Source organism: Mytilus galloprovincialis, chromosome 1, assembly GCF_965363235.1.
Source record: "Mytilus galloprovincialis chromosome 1, xbMytGall1.hap1.1, whole genome shotgun sequence".
In the NCBI taxonomy this organism is placed as follows: domain Eukaryota; kingdom Metazoa; phylum Mollusca; class Bivalvia; order Mytilida; family Mytilidae; genus Mytilus; species Mytilus galloprovincialis.
The window spans coordinates 26,984,838-27,005,095 of record NC_134838.1 but is presented as its reverse complement, the minus strand read 5'-3'; the positions used below and the strand labels follow the sequence as shown (position 1 = coordinate 27,005,095).

General features: G+C 32.3%; 1 protein-coding gene across 1 annotated transcript in view; it reads left to right on the top strand.

Moving 5' to 3' along the window:
- Positions 1 to 4,814: 4,814 nt before the first annotated feature.
- Positions 4,815 to 20,258, top strand: part of LOC143070852 (vacuole membrane protein 1-like) — a gene marked incomplete at its 5' end in the record, with an annotated part of 33,503 nt that continues 18,059 nt past the window's right edge. The window contains 8 exons of the mRNA XM_076244973.1: positions 4,815 to 4,931; positions 6,368 to 6,447; positions 8,061 to 8,148; positions 8,600 to 8,740; positions 11,443 to 11,523; positions 12,668 to 12,784; positions 15,538 to 15,630; positions 17,411 to 17,476. Of these exons, the coding sequence (XP_076101088.1) occupies positions 4,815 to 4,931; positions 6,368 to 6,447; positions 8,061 to 8,148; positions 8,600 to 8,740; positions 11,443 to 11,523; positions 12,668 to 12,784; positions 15,538 to 15,585 (672 nt within the window). The remainder of the gene's footprint in view (positions 4,932 to 6,367; positions 6,448 to 8,060; positions 8,149 to 8,599; positions 8,741 to 11,442; positions 11,524 to 12,667; positions 12,785 to 15,537; positions 15,631 to 17,410; positions 17,477 to 20,258) is intronic.

Here is a 20,258-nt window from a genome sequence, read left to right as displayed (position 1 = left end):
AATACCCTCTTTCCTTCTTCATTCCTCATCTAATGATTTCAACTAACCACTAGCCAAATCATGAGTGATGAAAGTAGAGTTTAACAACAATAAATTTAAAATTCCTTCCCTAGAATATTAAATAGTTGGCCCTTAACTGTTATTGTCCGTGTAGTTCTTATATTCATCTAGCTTATCATCCTACAGAGATGTCCTACTAAGGCTGTCGTACCATAAAAACATGTATAACACAGCTCACATTCTAATATATCTACATTCATAATAACATTGAGAAAGGAAATGGGGAATGTGTCAAAGCGATAACAACCCGACCATAGAGCAGACAACAGCCGAAGGCTCATAATCTAGTATAATATAAGAGCATAAACCTTAAGCACGGGGAGGCTCTCTATTTATTATTGTCATTTCGACAAAACAACGCCATTTTTGTTTTGTGCCTCTGCTGTCTAAACCACCTATTTCAAGGGAAGAGGTAGAAGAGAGCCAGAAGATCTTCCCAATGCAAAAAAAAAAAAAAAACAAAAAAAAAACAACAGAAATGGACCTTTTCTGGCTCACAACCAAAGAACAAAAAAAAAACACTCCCCTGCTGTGCTGTGGAATTTTTTACGTGTTAAGTTTAAATATTGAAAGTTTTTTTAATTCTGTCTGTTTATATCAAGTATTTAACGAATGATACATTGATTTCTATTCCGCTATAAAAAGCTTCTTAACAACAGAAACAAGTAAAATTCTGTGTGTCAGTTCCATAATCACTTACAATAAATATAAGACGACAAGGGCTAGGCTGTACTTGAGAGGCTATGTTATGTACTTTAATATGAAGAAAAACACTTTACAATTTACTTTCTATAATGAAACTGTTTTATTATCAACCATTGACTAATAATATGTTAAACAAATACAGCTGTTCCTGGTCAACCTTATTCCGATAACGGTATGTATGAAAAACGGACGAAAAATTTTGGAACTTTGATGCCGGTTTTGAGCAAGTTTTTAATTAAAATTCAGTATGAGCGCAGCTTTGCCCCACTGAAATATTTCAACATAAGATGCTTTATGTTGATATTATTGCTCTGATTAAATATTTCGTTGGGGCAAGAATGCGCTGGTACTTTTTTCGTAAAAAAAGTTAGTGAAAATGAGTAAAAAATTGTGAAAAGCCAACAAATATGCACGTGAAGTGTTGTCAAAACACGGCATTATGACGTCATAACTACAAAAAAACATTTTTTTCATAAAATGAATATGTGTAACGGAAAAAGAAAGCCATACACATACGAATAAGTAGAATTTGAAAAATTCTCGAAATTGAGGCCAATTTTGCCCCTTATAGCCCCTTCTCCTTTTCAATTGCACAGTATTGCACAATAGCAAGAAATATCTAATTGCACAATATTGTACGTGCAATAGCAATTAATTTTCAATTGGAGTTATCTTTCTTTGTATAGAATAGTAGTTGATAATATATGTTGGAAATTTACCAGACTTGACTATGATGTCATTTTCTATTTTTATTTGCCAATAACTTTATGTAAATAACTTCATTGGAAATTTGCCAATATAAAATGTTGCTGATGAAGCTTTTTTTCCTTATCTTATCTAAAATGTTTTTAGATAATGTATGTTGGACATTTGCCAGACATGACTATGATGTCATTTTCTATTTTTATTTGCCAATAACTTTATGTAAATAACTTCATTGGAAATTTGCCAATATAAAATGTTGCTGATGAAGTTTTTTTTATTGTTTTATACAATAAACAATGTATATTCACTTTTACTACCAACCAATCTTTACCATTCAGTGATAACAAGCACTTTATTTTACATTTTAATATCTTATGATGTATTTAAAAGAGTAGTTATTGTTGCAAACTCCATTAGAAATTTGAATTGATATCAGTTTTGGAAAAAGGGAAACGGGGATGTGAAAAAAAGGGGGGGGGTTTAAATTTTTCTCATTTCAGATTTCATAAATAAAAAGAAAATTTCTTCAAACATTTTTTTGAGAGGATTAATATTCAACAGCATAGTGAATTGCTCAAAGGCAAAAAAAAACCTTTTAAGTTCATTAGACCACATTCATTCTGTGTCAGAAACCTATGCTGTGTCAACTATTTAATTTTAGATTTAAAAAGTTTGAAGAAATCTTTAATTGATTTGTAAAATCTTGACATTTGTTTTGTGTAAAAAAAAAACATATAATGTCAAAAATTTGATCACAATCCAAATTCAGAGCTGTATCACGCTTGAATGTTTTGTCCATACTTGCCCCAACTGTTCAGGGGACGACCTCTGCGGTCGTATAAAGCTGCGCCCTGCGGAGCACCTGGTTTGACATAAAATGTCGTTTTATGTACAAAACACTTGGGATGGACATCGTTCAGTGTGAGGAATTTGTTCAGCCTCATAAAATTTTTCAAAAGTTTGCCGTTTTGGGTTAAAAAATTACGATTTGGGGTCAAATAGCAGAATTTTGAGAATTTCACCTAGATATAATGCCAAAAATTTGAAAATTTGAATATTTTATGAGGAAAAAATGATCAAAACATGAATAAAACTGTGAACATGGTGTTAGTGAATGAAATAAATACACAAATAACTACAAACAAGTTTTTATTATACGACCGCAAATTTTGAAAAAATTTTCGTCGTATATTGCTATCACGTTGGCGTCAGCGTCGTCGTCGTCGTCGTCGTCGTCGTCGTCGTCGTCGTCGTCGTCGTCGTCGTCGTCGTCGTCGTCCGAATACTTTTAGTTTTCGCACTCTAACTTTAGTAAAAGTGAATGGAAATCTATGAAATTTTAACACAAGGTTTATGACCACAAAAGGAAGGTTGGTATTGATTTTGGGAGTTTTGGTCCCAACATTTTAGGAATTAGGGGCCAAAAAGGGCCCAAATAAGCATTTTCTTGGTTTTCGCACTATAACTTTAGTTTAAGTTAATAGAAATCTATGAAATTTTGACACAAGGTTTATGACCACAAAAGAACGGTTGGGATTGATTTTGGGAGTTTTGGTCTCAACAGTTTAGGAATTAGGGGCCAAAAAAGGGCCCAAATAAGCATTATTCTTGGTTTTCGCACAATAACATTAGTTTAAGTAAATAGAAATCAATGAAATTTAAACACAATGTTAATGACTACAAAAGGAAGGTTGGTATTGATTTTGGGAGTTTAGGTCCCAACAGTTTAGGAATTAGGGGCCAAAAAGGGACCCAAATAAGCATTTTTCTTGGTTTTCGCACCATAACGTTAGTATAAGTAAATAGAAATCTATGAAATTTAAACACAAGGTTTATGACCATAAAAGAAAGGTTGGGTTTGATTTTGGGAGTTTTGGTCCCAACATAATAAGGGGCCCAAAGGGTCCAAAATTAAACTTTTGTTTGATTTCATCAAAATTGAATAATTGGGGTTCTTTGATATGCTGAATCTAACTGTCATGACTGTGTATGTAGATTCTTAACTTTTGGTCCCGTTTTCAAATTGGTCTACATTAAGGTCCAAAGGGTCCAAAATTAAACTTAGTTTGATTTTGACAAAAAATGAATCAGTTAGGTTCTTTGATATGCTGAATCTAAAAATGTACTTAGATTCTTGATTATCGGCCCAGTTTTCAAGTTGGTCCAAATCGGGGTCCAAAATTAAACTTTGTTTGATTTCATCAAAAATTGAATAAATGGGGTTCTTTGATATACCAAATCTAACTGTGTATGTAGATTCTTCATTTTTGGTCCTGTTTTCAAATTGGTCTACACTAAAGTCCAAAGGGTCCAAAATTAAACTTAGTCTGATTTTAACAAAAATTGAAATCTTGAAGTTCTTTGATATGCTGAATCCAAAAATGTACTTAGATTTTTTATTATGGGCCCAGTTTTCAAGTTGGTCCAAATCAGGATCTAAAATTATTATATTAAGTATTGTGCAATAGCAAGTCTTTTCAATTGCACAGTATTGCGCAATGGCAAGAAATATCTAATTGCACAATATTGTGAAATATCAAATTTTTTTTTAATTAGAGTTATCTTTCTTTGTCCAGAATAGTAAGCAAGAAATATCTAATTGCAAAATATTGTGCAATAGCAAGATTTTTTTTTAATTGGAGTTATCTTTCTTTGTCCAGAATCAACTTAAATCTTTGTTATATACAATATACAATGTATATTCACTTTTTACTACCAACTGATAAATTAAAATAATCTTTACCATTCAGTGATAACAAGCAGTTTTTTTACATCTTAATATTTTATGATGTATTTAAATGAGTAGTTATTGTTGCAAACTCCATTAGAAATTTTAATTGAGATTAGTTTTGGAATAAGGGAAAGGGGGATGTGATTAAAAAAATCGGGTTCAATTTTTCTCAATTGAAATTTCATAAATAAAAAAGAAAATTTCTTCAAACATTTTTTTGAGAGGATTAATATTCAACAGCATAGTGAATTGCTCTAAGAGAAACAAAAATTTTAAGTTCATTAGAACACATTCATTCTGTGTCAGAAACCTATGCTGTGTCAACTATTTAATCACAATCCAAATTTAGAGCTGAATCCAGCTTGAATGTTGTGTCCATACTTGCCCTAACCGTTCAGGGTTCAACCTCTGCGGTCGTATAAAGCTATGCCCTGCGGAGCATCTGGTTGACATTTATTATGAAGATCTCCCACTTGAGCAATAGTAGCCAGGGAAGCCATCGTCTCAGAGTAGCTTCTGTCTGGGCAGCAATCGGTGAAAGGGTTAAAAGAAATATTAGATTTATTAAGAAGAAATCAATAAGAATTTTAACCCATGATATTATGTCCTCATTTTTCAGTATGTTGCAAAAATAGAGAAATATGTATTATGGTGTGCATATTGGTTAGGTCTTGGTGTACTATCATCTGTAGGTCTGGGGACAGGATTACATACATTTCTATTATATCTGGTGAGTATATCTTGGTGTACTATCATCTGTAGGTCTGGGGACAGGATTACATACATTTCTATTATATCTGGTGAGTATATCTTGGTGTACTATCATCTGTAGGTCTGGGGACAGGATTACATACATTTCTATTATATCTGGTGAGTATATCTTGGTGTACTATCATCTGTAGGTCTGGGGACAGGATTACATACATTTCTATTATATCTGGTGAGTATATCTTGGTGTACTATCATCTGTAGGTCTGGGGACAGGATTACATACATTTCTATTATATCTGGTGAGTATATCTTGGTGTACTATCATCTGTAGGTCTGGGGACAGGATTACATACATTTCTATTATATCTGGTGAGCACTTTATCTAGGTGTATTAACATTAGTCTGTCATGAAACACATGATTACAAACATTTTTTGAGTATCTTGTGATTGACCAGGATTACATGCAGTTCTGTTGTGTTTTGTAAACTTGTATATTTTGTCTTATCTCTAAGTCTGTTAAAAAGATTACTTTGCGTTTTTCAGAAATTCTAGATTCAGAGTTTATTTTTACCGGAATTTAGATGCCATCCTCTACAACTCCATATACACAATATCCCATGTTAAATGTTATTATACCCCACGCAAAGAAGTTGCGGAGGGTATAATGTTTTTGACCCGTCCTTCCGTCAGTCCGTCCGTCAATCCGTCCGTCAGTCCTGTTTCTTGTCATCGCAACTCCTCTCAAACCACACAACAGAATTTCACGAAACCTTTTCAGATAATAAGGACATACTATGTAGTTGTGCATATCGACGGGAAATTGCGATTTAATTTTTTTTCTAGGAATTACGCCCCTTTGAACTTATTTACTTTAATGTACTACTACAACAGTTTGTCATCGCAACTCCTCTCAAACCACACAACAGAATTTCACGAAACCTTTTCAGATAATAAGGACATACTATGTAGTTGTGCATATCGACGGGAAATTGCGATTCAATTTTTTTTCTAGGAGTTACGCCCCTTTGAACTTATTTACTTTAATGTACTACTGCAACAGTTTGTCATCGCAACTCCTCTGAAACTACACAACAGAATTTCATGAAACCTTTTCAGATAATAAGGACATACTATGTAGTTGTGCATATCGACGGGAAATTACGATTCAATTTTATTTCTAGGAGTTACGCCCCTTTGAACTTATTTGCTTCAATGTACTTCTGCAACAGTTTGTCATATCAACTCCTCTGAAAACACACAACAGAATTTCATGGAATTTTGTAGATAATAAGGACATACTATGTAGATGTGTATATTGACAGGAAATTATTATTCAATATTTTTTCTTATACCATTTTTTTTTTCTTGTACTTATTTAATTTCTCCAATGACAATGTGGGGACTTGGGGTATGTGAGCGTGCTCACTAAGGTTCTTTAATTTGTATTATTTCAGGGACCACATATTGCAGCAGTAACGTTAGCAGCTTATGAATGTAAATCTACAAACTTTCCAGAACCACCATATCCAACAGAGTATGTATAAAGTTTATTATACCCCACGCAACGAAGTATAAACCACACAACAGAATTTCATGAAACCTTTTCAGATAATAAGGACATACTACGTAGATGTGCATATCGGCAGGAAATTACGATTCATTTTTTTCCCAGGAGTTACGCCCCTTTGAACTTATTTACTTTAATGTACTACTGCAACAGTTTGTGATCTCAACTCCTCTGAAACCGCACAACAGAATTTCATGAAACCTTTTCAGATAATAAGGACATACTACTTAGATGTGCATATCAACAGGAAATTACGATTCAATTTTTTTCCCAGGAGTTACGCCCCTTTGAACTTATTTGCCCAATATACTACTGCAACCTTTTGTCATCGCAACTCCTCTCAAACCACACAACAGAATTTCATGAAACCTTTTCAGATAATAAGGACATACTATGTAGATGTGTATATCGACAGGAAATTATGATTCAATTTTTTTTTTTATACAATTTTTTTTTCTCATACTTATTTTATTTCTCCAATGACAATGTGGGGACGTGGGGTATGTGAGCGCGCTCACTAAGGTTCTTTAATTTAAAAATGTTGTGTTTAAAATTTTTATACCCCACCTAGGGGCAGTACCTTTTTAGGTCTGTGCATCGTTTATTTGTCTGTCTATCCTGCTTCAGGTTAAAGTTTATGGTCAAGGTAGTTTTTGATGAAGTTGAAGTCCAATCAACTTGAAACTTATAGCATGTTCCCTATGATATGATCTTTTTTTATGTTAATGCCAAATTAGAGTTCTGTCCCCAATTTCACAGTCCACTGAACATAGAAAATGATAGTGTTAATAGGGTATCCGTGTACTATTGACACATTCTTGTTTGCTAATACTTCCCATATTTCTTAATTTAGTAAGATACATGTATCAATGGATTCAGTGAATGCTTTATAAAATTTTGATTTATTAAAGTTTCTGAAAGACTTGCTTACTCTTAAATTTCACGGAATAGTATGATTGTGTTAATCTTCCTAAATTTTTAACCTTCCAATATAAACAGTATCTTTAAGTAGTTGGAAAGTTATTTTTCATTTGATACTTTTCTACTTCATCAAAAACAAAGTTTTGTGTTCAGTAATATTTTGAAGATTAATTTTCCTGTTTGAATTGTTTTATTTTGTGAATGATAGGAATCAATTCTGAATTTTATAATTTTCTGGATTTTTTTTAATAAATTTCTTATGTTGAAATAGCATTTTTCTTTAATTTGCTTGTGTTTCTTTCCCTATTAGTTGTATGACATATAGTTTCTTAAATATTTATTATGAAAAAGAAGATGTGGTATGATTGACAATAAGACTACTCTCCTCAAGAAACCAAAATGATACAGAAATTAACAACTATAGGTCACCGTACGGCCTTCAACAATGAGCTAAGCCCATACCGCAAAGGCCCGAAATGACAATGTAAAACAATTCAAACGAGGAAAACTAACGGCCTATTTTATGTAATTTATAAAATATATTGATGAACAGATTTAATTTTTAAACTGTGTTAACAAATAATGTCATATATGAATAAATGTATATAGATCCCTTATTTCATACACTAGATTAAATTTAAGTAATCTTGTATTTTTAGAATTGTTTGTCCGGAAGGTGTTACAGATGGCAGCACAGTATCATTATGGACTATAATGAATAAAGTCAGACTTGAAGCTATTATGTGGGTATGTCATATATTCAACCTTTATGAAAATGATATTGTCTCCTAAACTATCATAGCAAATAAATAAACTCATCATAGATATTTAGATAAAATTGAGAATGGATATAGGGAATGTGTTAAAGAGACAACAACCCAACCTGAGAGCAATATTCACCAAAGACCACCAATGGGTCATCAACACAAAGAGAAAAATCCCGCACCCATGGCATGCTTTAGCTGGCCTCTAAACAAAAATGTGTATTAGCTCAGTGATAATGGATGTTAAACCCGAAATATATAAATGAACTAAAATTAAAAATCATACAAGACTAACACAGGCCAGAGGCTCCTGACTTGGGACAGGCACAAAAATGCAAGAATATTTTTTATACCACACCATACAAGAAGTACTAATTATTGGATAATTTATATTATAGAGTGAGAGATTAAAAAAATATATCTTTATGTTTCAGGGTGCTGGGACAGCACTTGGAGAATTGCCGCCCTATTTTATGGCAAGGGTAGCCAGGCTGTCAGGGGCAGATCTTGATGACGATGAGTTTGAAGAAATAGAAGAACTCATTCATGAGAAAAAAGAGCATCCTGAAGAATTAGTAAGTCTCACAGGTTATGGTCCGAGTGAGAGTGTGTACTGTTATTTTTGGCCTTTCATGTTTTTGTGGGTGCCTTCTAGTAATCACTCTGTTTTTTATGCCCCACCTACGATAGTAGAGGGGCATTATGTTTTCTGGTCTGTGGCTTCGTTCGTCTGTCCGTTCGTCTGTGCATCCATTCAGGTTAAAGTTTTTGGTCAAGGTAGTTTTTGATGAAGCTGAAGTCCAATCAACTTGAAACTTAGTACACTTGTTGCTTATGATATAATCTTTCTAATTTTAATGCCAAATTAGATTATTACCCAATTTCACAGTCCATCGAACATGGAAAAGGATAGTGCGAGTGGGGCATCTGTGTACTTTGGACACATTCTTGTTCTGTCTATTTTATAATTTTTACTTTTGTCCTTTGTGCATTTTGTGTCAACTTTTGTGAAACCATTGACACGATTTAAAATGTAAGTGGCATTCTATCTTTTTTTAAACTCCCCTTCCAACAACCTAAGCTTTTGAGGTTTAAATCTAGGAATCAGACTACCTATCTGTCTGTTGGTCACTTTACACAGTTGTAGAACTCTACCTGACAATGTACATGAAGGAATATAATCTTGGTCGTATTATGATAGGGGAGATAATTGAACCTACTTCAATATTACAATATGTGGCACCGTACTCGGGCTTGCAAAATCAATAGTCTTACTGCAAATCTCAAATTGCTGGGCAGCAGTGCAAATTTTGAAGTACTTAAGGCAAGAATTTTGTGATGTTTGCTTACTTTGCGAAATGTTCTGAAAGAGTAGAGGGCACCTTTATTTCTTTTCAAATTCTTTAATGATTATCTGTTCCATACTAATATTCAATTAAAAATATTTACTAATAAATATCAAAATGTAATATAATTCATTAGTCATTTCTTATTTCTATTCATAGCATTGCATAATGATGTATAAACTACATTTTTACGTAAGAAGTTATTTATTGGATTTGGTGTTTCAGACAGCTGCTGGCGGATAATTTGGCTACGGTCATCACACGTTCAAGCCATGAATAAATTTAACAGTAATTTACTAAAAGCTAACACCTAATATCAAGTTGTATTTTTTCCCCAATATTTATTATGGATCGGATTTCTACATGTTTTACATACTTACAATGAAATTGTTTACAATTTACACAAAAACTTTCCAATATTTTTTATTTTTTTATTTTGTGTTTATTTAGCATCTGTACAGTCATAACAGTGTTCTAGAATCCTTTTCAACATTTTGAACTATAAACATTTTAAACGACCATGATCTTGAAAGTTGAAGAATTTCACTGAGTGACAAAAAGGTTTTTCTGAATTCCTGTTGCAAAAAGGGAATGGGGACTTATCATACTGAGCTTTTTATGGTAATTGTCTCTTGTAAGTGTAACTCCTCTTTAACATCTATGCACAGACATTGATGATACTTTCTCTAATTTTTGTGCTATTTTCACATTTCCTGACCGGTGTGAGAAAAATATTCCTCCTCACTAGTGAAAAATCTGTTCTCGGCAAATGATTAGTCGAAATTTGATTATGACATCTAAATGTTTTTTTTTTCTTCTGAATTGTCCTATTGTGACGCCATGAAAAAAGGCGGCAATGCCTGATGACGTCGCATATAAAGAACACAAGTTTCTGAAAATCTTTGAAAAAGAAGGATAAAAATCATTAGAGAAACAGATTCCGACACTATAACTCGTGTATTACGATATTTCTCCACTTGAGACAGTTAAATTTTAAGCCTCGTGCTTTAAATAATAAAATTTAACTGTCTCGAGTGGAGAAATATCGTAATACACTTGATGCAGTGTAGGAATCTATATAGATACAGTTGTTGAACACTACTTGACGGTGTAAACAAAGAAACGTTATCTTGTTCTTACTCTCCGAGTGAAGATAATATTATTTATGGTTTTGGGGATATCCATTTTAAAATTCACTAACAGTGTAGGTATTATACCTCCCTTTTTAAGGGAGCTGTATATAGTAATTGTATGTTTAACTTGTTGGTCTGTTTGTCTGTTCATTCTCATGTCTCATATTTGGACTACTATATCTTCAGAAGTTTTTAGGCATCTTGTTTCTGAACCAGCATTGAAATGGATTTCATTTAAAAAAATTAAAGAATTTTTCTTGCATAATGATATTGAGCGCATAAATAACCATATGCTACGTCTTAACAAAACTCACGACTTTGCTTCTTTGTTATGTTGGCTTGATTTGTCACACTTTTTACAGTGCTTAGAGGGTATGACTTTGTTAGCTTTGTTCACTGTGTTTGTTAGTTATTACTGTAATTAATAACATTAAAGGTACCAATTTTTCTGCACCAGATGTGCATTTTGACAAGAAATGACTCTTCAGCAATGCTTTAGGTGGAAATATTTGAAAATCCAAAACTTATAAAAAAAAAAAATAAGAGCATATGACCTAAAACGAGGAAAATATAGCTAGAAGCAAATTAGCAACAAAAAATTTATCCATTATTTTAAATCAGTTCATATTTCAAGTAGATCTAGAGTTAACAATGGTTAAAAAGTAGAATTAAATGTGTCCAAATGCATTTAAATAGTAAACAAACAAGAAGGATTTGAAATTTCTGTTATCTCAAGCATGATAATTGGAAAAGAATTTTTAATATATTCTTGTCTATTGTTTTATTTTTTATTTTCAGGGATTTATGGAAAAATCTAAATTAGCTGTACATAACCTTGTACAGAAAGTTGGATTCTTTGGTATCTTAGCCTGTGCATCGGTAAGTACTGACCCCCAAGGGTGACTGGGGAATAGAAATATGGTCACTTGGTCTTCTCTCGACTGGCAGTAAAACGCTTGCTGAAGTGGGGTGTCCGTTTGGCTGTGCGGGATGTATCAAGTTCACAGTCACGTCCGGTCAGAATGGGGACGTTAAATCCGATGTCTCGTGTAGAGAGAGTGCCAAGCTCTTTGCACGTAAAGAACCCTTGCAACAACTCTTTGAGGGTAGGTGGCCTGTTGCAAGGCAAAATTTCTTTCCCTATCCAATAAACCCTCATTTTCCAGTGGCAGTCCAAATTTCCCCGACCATCATCCCAGATGGCCTCTATTGTGACTAGACCTACCTATTGTATTTATTGTGAACTTGTTCTCGTCCTGAATATGCATGAAATATTTGCCACTGGACGTTAAGCAACCAACAATCAATCAATCAATCGGTAAGTACTAAGCTAGATAAACATTACTGGGGTTTCTATGTAAGGTTTAATCTTAATAAATGGTACTTTTAATTTGTGTCTGAAATTCTGAATACTGTAAACCAACTTAATTTCGCGACCGATTAATTTTCGCGACTCTTGGGGGAAGAAAAATAACGCAAAATTAAATCGTCGCGAATATGTATAACTTGGATCTTTCCTTATTAAACTATATCAAGTTAACTAAAAAATCGCGAAATTAAATCGCCGTGAAGTAGACTAGCTGGAGATAAACGCGAAATAAAGTATCCGCGAAAATAAGTTGGTTTACAGTATGCAGGTATTAATCTTAAAAACATCACTTCTGGAAAAACTTTTCCAAACGACAAAACATTTTTTCTATAAACATGGTCAATTTGTCAATTATCAGACAAAAAAACATGCTTTATTTTAATCTGTGCCTCTTTGTTCTTTAATTCTATTTTTAAATCTGTATAAGAAGTCTGTCAGTTAAATATATGAGTTGCAGATGCTCAGATGTTGGTACATATCTATTGATAAAATATTAAATATAGGCTAATTTTAGAAATTGGTATTGTAATCTTTTAAACATTGAAAAAGCATAGATTTTATTTAAGCTTACTTCATTGTGAAACTGGGTTGCCTCTGAATTTGTATAAATTCAATTTTGATTGTTTTGATTATAAATTTTACTTTTTTTTACAGATACCAAACCCTCTGTTTGATTTGGCAGGAATAACATGTGGTCATTTTCTCATTCCATTTTGGACATTTTTTGGTGCAACATTAATAGGAAAAGCTGTTATTAAAATGCATATACAGGTAAGTTCTATGTTATGTTGTTGGGTAGCTATATCATAATGAATACTCATTTATTGTAATTCATACACATTTGCAGTGTACTATAGAACTAGAGGCTCTAAAGAGCCTGTGTTGCTCACCTTGGTCTATGTGAATATTAAACAATGGACACAGATGGATTCATGACAAAATTGTGTTTTGGTGATGGTGATGTGTTTGTAGATCTTACTTTACTAAACATTCTTGCTGTTTACAATTATCTCAATCTATAACAGTACTTTCTGTGGAAAATGTTATTGAAAATCTTCAAATTTTAAGAAAATTGTTAAAAATTGACTATGAAGGGCAATAACTCCTTAGGGGATGGTCGTCGTCGTCCGAATACTTTTAGTTTTCCCACTCTAACTTTAGTAAAAGTGAATGGAAATCTATGAAATTTTAACACAAGGTTTATGACCACAAAAGGAAGGTTGGTATTGATTTTGGGAGTTTTGGTCCCAACATTTTAGGAATTAGGGGCCAAAAAGGGCCCAAATAAGCATTTTCTTGGTTTTCGCACTATAACTTTAGTTTAAGTTAATAGAAATCTATGAAATTTTGACACAAGGTTTATGACCACAAAAGAACGGTTCGGATTGATTTTGGGAGTTTTGGTTTCAACAGTTTAGGAATTAGGGGCCAAAAAAGGGCCCAAATAAGCATTATTCTTGGTTTTCGCACAATAACTTTAGTTTAAGTAAATAGAAATCAATGAAATTTAAACACAATGTTAATGACTACAAAAGGAAGGTTGGTATTGATTTTGGGAGTTTAGGTCCCAACAGTTTAGGAATTAGGGGCCAAAAAGGGACCCAAATAAGCATTTTTCTTGGTTTTCGCACCATAACGTTAGTATAAGTAAATAGAAATCTATGAAATTTAAACACAAGGTTTATGACCATAAATGGAAATTGGTATTGATTTTGGGAGTTTTGGTCCCAACAGAATAAGGGGCCCAAAGGGTCCAAAATTAAACTTTGTTTGATTTCATCAAAATTGAATAATTGGGGTTCTTTGATATGCCGAATCTAACTGTCATGACTGTGTATGTAGATTCTTAACTTTTGGTCCCGTTTTCAAATTGGTCTACATTAAGGTCCAAAGGGTCCAAAATTAAACTTAGTTTGATTTTGACAAAAAATGAATCAGTTAGGTTCTTTGATATGCTGAATCTAAAAATGTACTTAGATTCTTGATTATTGGCCCAGTTTTCAAGTTGGTCCAAATCGGGGTCCAAAATTAAACTTTGTTTGATTTCATCAAAAATTGAATAAATGGGGTTCTTTGATATACCAAATCTAACTGTGTATGTAGATTCTTCATTTTTGGTCCTGTTTTCAAATTGGTCTACACTAAAGTCCAAAGGGTCCAAAATTAAACTTAGTCTGATTTTAACAAAATTTGAAATCTTGGGGTTCTTTGATATGCTGAATCCAAAAATGTACTTAGATTTTTTATTATGGGCCCAGTTTTCAAGTTGGTCCAAATCAGGATCTAAAATTATTATATTAAGTATTGTGCAATAGCAAGTCTTTTCAATTGCACAGTATTGCGCAATGGCAAGAAATATCTAATTGCACAATATTGTGAAATAGCAAATTTTTTTTTAATTAGAGTTATCTTTCTTTGTCCAGAATAGTAAGCAAGAAATATCTAATTGCAAAATATTGTGCAATAGCAAGATTTTTTTTTAATTGGAGTTATCTTTCTTTGTCCAGAATCAACTTAAATCTTTGTTATATACAATATACAATGTATATTCACTTTTTACTACCAACTGATAAATTAAAATAATCTTTACCATTCAGTAATAACAAGCAGTTTTTTTTACATCTTAATATTTTATGATGTATTTAAATGAGTAGTTATTGTTGCAAACTCCATTAGAAATTTTAATTGAGATTAGTTTTGGAATAAGGGAAAGGGGGATGTGATTAAAAAAATTGGGTTCAATTTTTCTCATTTGAAATTTCATAAATAAAAAAGAAAATTTCTTCAAACATTTTTTTGAGAGGTTTAATATTCAACAGCATAGTGAATTGCTCTAAGAGAAAACAAAAATTTTAAGTTCATTAGAACACATTCATTCTGTGTCAGAAACCTATGATGTGTCAACTATTTAATCACAATCCAAATTAAGAGCTGAATCCAGCTTGAATGTTGTGTCCATACTTGCCCCAACCGTTCAGGGTTCAACCTCTGCGGTCGTATAAAGCTACGCCCTGCAGAGCATCTGGTTTTTCTGATGAACACATGAAGAAGGAGCTCACTTCTTTTAATGCATACATACACATTCTCAGTCAAATTCAGTGTTTACAGTCAAATATGCCAGATTACGTACATGTATATAATTTATTTGTTAAGCATGAAGGATTATGATACAAAATGTGAATTGTATGCAATTATTCATATTTGCTAGACAAATAAATAGCTTATACTGCAAAAGTATCTGTTTTCACCACATAAATGTCATTATGGTGTCATTTGTTTACATCACAACACCATTTGTATTTATATACTATACATGTAGATAGTGTAAAAAAAATAAAACTCTGGAACGATGAACAGAAAATGGAACATTAACAATGATTAAAAAAAAAATGGTATTTTTACCTAATAGTGATATGATAGTGGGATTTTGTATTGACAGTTTTTATGGACATTTACTTTTAGATATACCTTGGAGTATGGAACATATACCTTTGTTAAACATGTATCTTTCTTTTTTGTTACAGTATCGAGAAAAACAGAGTGATTGGTTTGGTCAGCATGGTAAGAACTGACATGTGACAGTTTGCATCATGGGGGATCCTAATGGAAAATTGTGTGTAAGTAAAATAAAATCTCTTATGTCTGAGATTTTTATTTCATGTACATTAATTATAACCCATGGATCAAAGTTCTGTAGGGTATAATGTTTTTGACTTTGTCCATCAGTCCTGTTCTAGTCATCCCAACTCCTCTGAAACCACTCAACAGAATTTTATAAAACTCTGTAGATAACAAGAACAAAATATGTAGATGTGTTTATCGACAGAAAATTACGATACACTGTTTTTTCTTTCATTACAATACATTGCAATATTAAAAAAAAAAAATGTCAGATTTTTATAAATAAGCAAGTTATAATATAACTTCTGAATGAATTAAAATAAATCTTACACAATCGTCTTTGGATGCGTTATATGTGGGCACACTGTGACCATGTGATTGTTTCAAATCATCAATCATTTGATTCAAATGTCATGAATGTGGGAGATTAATAAATGATGTAAAAAAATCTGTAAACACATAAACATGATAAAGACAAGAAGAAGAATTTAAAATTTGCAAATCCAAAAACAAACAAAATTTGCAGAGTTTTCTCCAGCTGGGATGCGTTGGTTTTTATTGAGTCCTAAGTTAAATTATGACCATATTTGTTGACCATTGTAACAACTAGATATGGCTTTTTATTCCCTCTATGTCATGTGTGCGTTTTTGAAATTTGCATGTGAATATTAACAGAACTTCTCATTATTACCATGTAAATATTTTTTGTAAAAAATGCAAAATAACTTCAAAATGTATGTACACATTATACTTATGATACTTTTTTTTCTTGTAGCACAGAACCTTTACTCATTTGTTTAAATCCGAGAAATAAGATTCGTTTACTGTGGCATCAATTCTAGAAAACACCTTTTCCACTGTTAAGCTACAAGTTCCAAATATAAGAGATACTTTTGTCATCCTACTTACACCTGAAATATACTTTTATTAATTGTTGCAATGCCAATGGCGTCTTTGCAGGGTTACTCACACTAACAAAGAAATTCACTTATGTTAAATCAGGGTACTCACCATTTGACCATGACCTTAGGATGAAAGACAACAGCCAAAGCACCCTTCCTTTGCTTTTAATTTTTTTCCCCAATAATACATGTACATGTATGATTTTGTATACATTATTGTTCTTCTAAAACTTCATGCAATGAAAATAGCATGAAATATATGCTTTCAAAATGTTGCTAAACATTTCTTTGTTCATATCTCGCAAAAGTGTAATTATCTTCTTTTCATACTGGAACCATTCACATGTGCTTCGATACAATGACCATATTTCTGGCGACTACATGATGTTTGGCTAATTAAAATGATTAAAATCTTTTTGTAAGTGCTGTTATACATAACAAAAAAAGTAGAATAACAGAAATACTGAAATCCAAGAAAAATCCTACAACAACCATGACAACTGACAAAATCTAATCACCAAATTCATCAAGCAACATAATCCAACGTTAACAGTTCTGAATATAAGTTACACAATACTTTACAATTGTTAAGCACTGGTTATGTTTCATGCTATTTAAAATCCTAATAATTATAAACAACCTTGGCTTATGTAGTTAGGATTAATTTCTGCAAGCACTTAGTATAATAAACATACTGCCCTCAATTGATGCAATTCTGGGCTGGCAAACAACTGCATTCAGAAATATTAATTCAACACTTGCAACTTCGTCTTAATGTTAGATTTATTTTTCTTTATTGGATATTGTACCTCAACACTTAAGACAATATATATATTTACTACATATTTATTTTTGTATTTTTTTTCTTTTCTAGATCAGATAACACAGGATGTTACCACTGTGGAATGGCTATCAATTCATGGCATTAGTGAGCCGAAAGGTTTGTAAATATTGTAGCTTTGCCTTTTATTTTTCAACCTTTTATTTTTAATTTTGTGTTAAATGAGGTCTTAATTTCCATTTAAGTTAAATATTTCTTTACAATTATGGAAACAATGCTGAATTTTCTGTTTCCATTCTCTAACTGAAGTTTGCATCAACCAAATAATATAAAAATGTATACACAATGCTTATTCACACAAATTTTTAATGAAGCATGAATTTGGGTACATTCACTTTTAACGTTATGGGTTTATATGTCCGTTTGATACAATCGCAAAAATAATTAAAAAAAATTTAGTTGATATTTGTTATACGTTGTTGTCATCTGCCTTGTTGAGCGTCATCCAAGACCAATGATTTCAGGATAATAACTTTAGTATGTATAAGTAAATAGAAATCTATGACCACAAAAGGAAGATTGGGATTGGTTTTTAGAGTTTTGGTTCCAACAGTTTAGGAATGAGGGGCCAAAAGGGTCCAAAATTAAACTTTGTTTGATTTCATCAAAAATTGAATTATTGGGGTTCTTTGATATGCCGATTCTAATCGTTTATTTAGATTTGTGATGTCTGGGCCCCTTTATCAAATTGGTCCACATTGAGTTCTAGAGGTTCCAAAATTGAACTTTCTTTGATTTCATCAAAAATTGAATTGTTGGGGTTCTTTTTAAAATATGCTGAATCAAATCATGTATTTAGATTTTGTATATTGGACCATAGCAGGTAAATGTCCAATTTAATTTTTTTAAGTTCTAACCCAACATTCATTGTGTGTCAACTAGCTATGTAGGCCAAAAATTAATTATTGTTTGTTTCCCTTTCCACGACTAACCCTGTAAAATCACTGCAACACGAAAAATTTTATTGGCCATTCTTGTCCAAATTTTTTTTTTCTATGTTGGTTTTTAGTGATATCTTTCCGATGCGTTGGTTTTTTTTTATACCTTTCTGATGCTGCAATCAAACGTTTTTAATCAAAGCTTTTTTGCTTTGAAGCTTCTATATGATTTGGAATCAAGAAAAACAAACATAATGCCTTGCCACATGATTTGTGTTGTGTGCAAGGGTGATCTTAAATCTGAAGCATCTTTCAACCCACTGAGTGCACCTTGATTGGATTTGTCTTTAACCTCTGTTCCTGTTTAAAGGATAAAATCTTTTGAGTAAAAATAGTCTGAGACGTCTGAACAGGTTGAGCACAAGTCAGGAAATATATTTCCATTCACTTTATTGCATTTACTCATGAACCATTCAATCTAAGCTTTTCTAATTTTAATATGTTGATACTGATGACAAAATGGAGGTCAAATTTGATATTGACGATTTTCCCTTTCACCATTCATCAGTAATGGTTCTTGTGATATTGCTAGGACACAAATAAATGTTAATAAATCCGGTTTGCTGTCGTTGTGACAGCCTCTTGTTTTCCTTTTTTTTGTTCAGCCTGCGATTTACAGCAAAAGTAGGTGAGACACTGGGTTCCACGGAACCCTTACGAATTTTTTCATTACAAATTTTATTCATCACACTATTAGTTATTGCTTTATGATATGGTACAAAAATCAACTAAAAAAATCAATTTTGTTTGCCCCCAGGTGACTTTTAATATGTTTATAGCATTGAAAAAGCTCCAAATTATCTCCCTTTGATGCAAAAAAAACATTTTTTTGGCATCAAAGTTGAAATATCTTTTTTAAATCATCGATGACCTATATTTTTTATTATTGTTTTCAAAAAGCTGTACATGAACTAAATACTTGTAAAATTTAAGCGATTTCTGTAATTTAGTTCTTTTTTTATTTCGATATTACTTCTTTTTCTCCTATTAGTTCAACAGTAAATAAGGACATTAACAAAAAATTATGCTTCTTTCAGAGGCAGATTGTTAGCGTAAATGAACGGTGACCCAATTTTTTTATTTCATTTTTAGCTCACCTGGCCTAAAAGGCCACGTGAGCTTTTCTCATCACTTGGCGTCCGTCGTCGTCGTCTGTCGTCGTTAACAATTTTTCAAACATCTTCTTCTCTGAAACTACTGAATGGATTTGGATGAAACGTAGCATGATAGTTCCTTAGATTATCCTGCACAAAATGTGTGCTTCGATTTTTGATCCGTCAAAAAACATGGCCGCCCTTACTTTAAATAGAACATAGGGGTCAAATGCAGTTTTTGGCTTATATCTCAAAAACGAAAGCATTTAGAGCAAATCTGACATGGAGGAAAAATGTTCATTAGTTCAAGATCTATCAGCCCTGAAATTTTCAGACGAATCAAACTAACCATTGTTGGGTTGCTGCCACTTAATTGGTAATTTTGTTGTGCTACTTCCAAAAAATAGAAAATATTCTGACCAGAAAAAAACCCATGTCCCCCTACAAGTTAAATGGTCCATGCCTAACTGTTATTAATGAAATCATTTAACTGTTTTGCTGTTATTGGAGCCCCTTGCCCCTTCTCAGCAGTGGAATAAATTCAAATCATGAATGAAGAAATTCGAAAGAATAACAATTTAATGATGTAACAATAACAATTTTATTGTTAAAATTCTTTTATTGTAACTATAATGTAATAAAAATAACGTCCTGCCGCTCTTCTTGTATGCATATTATATTAGAAGGAAACGTGTAAACATGGTAGAACTTGTATTTCTAATATTGAAGAATTGTTAGCTGTACATGTTTGCCTGGCATGGTTCAATATGTTCAATAAGGCATTATTTACCAGGTGAGCGATTCAGGCTCTTGAGAGCCTCTTGTTCTATTAAGTATATAATAAAGTTC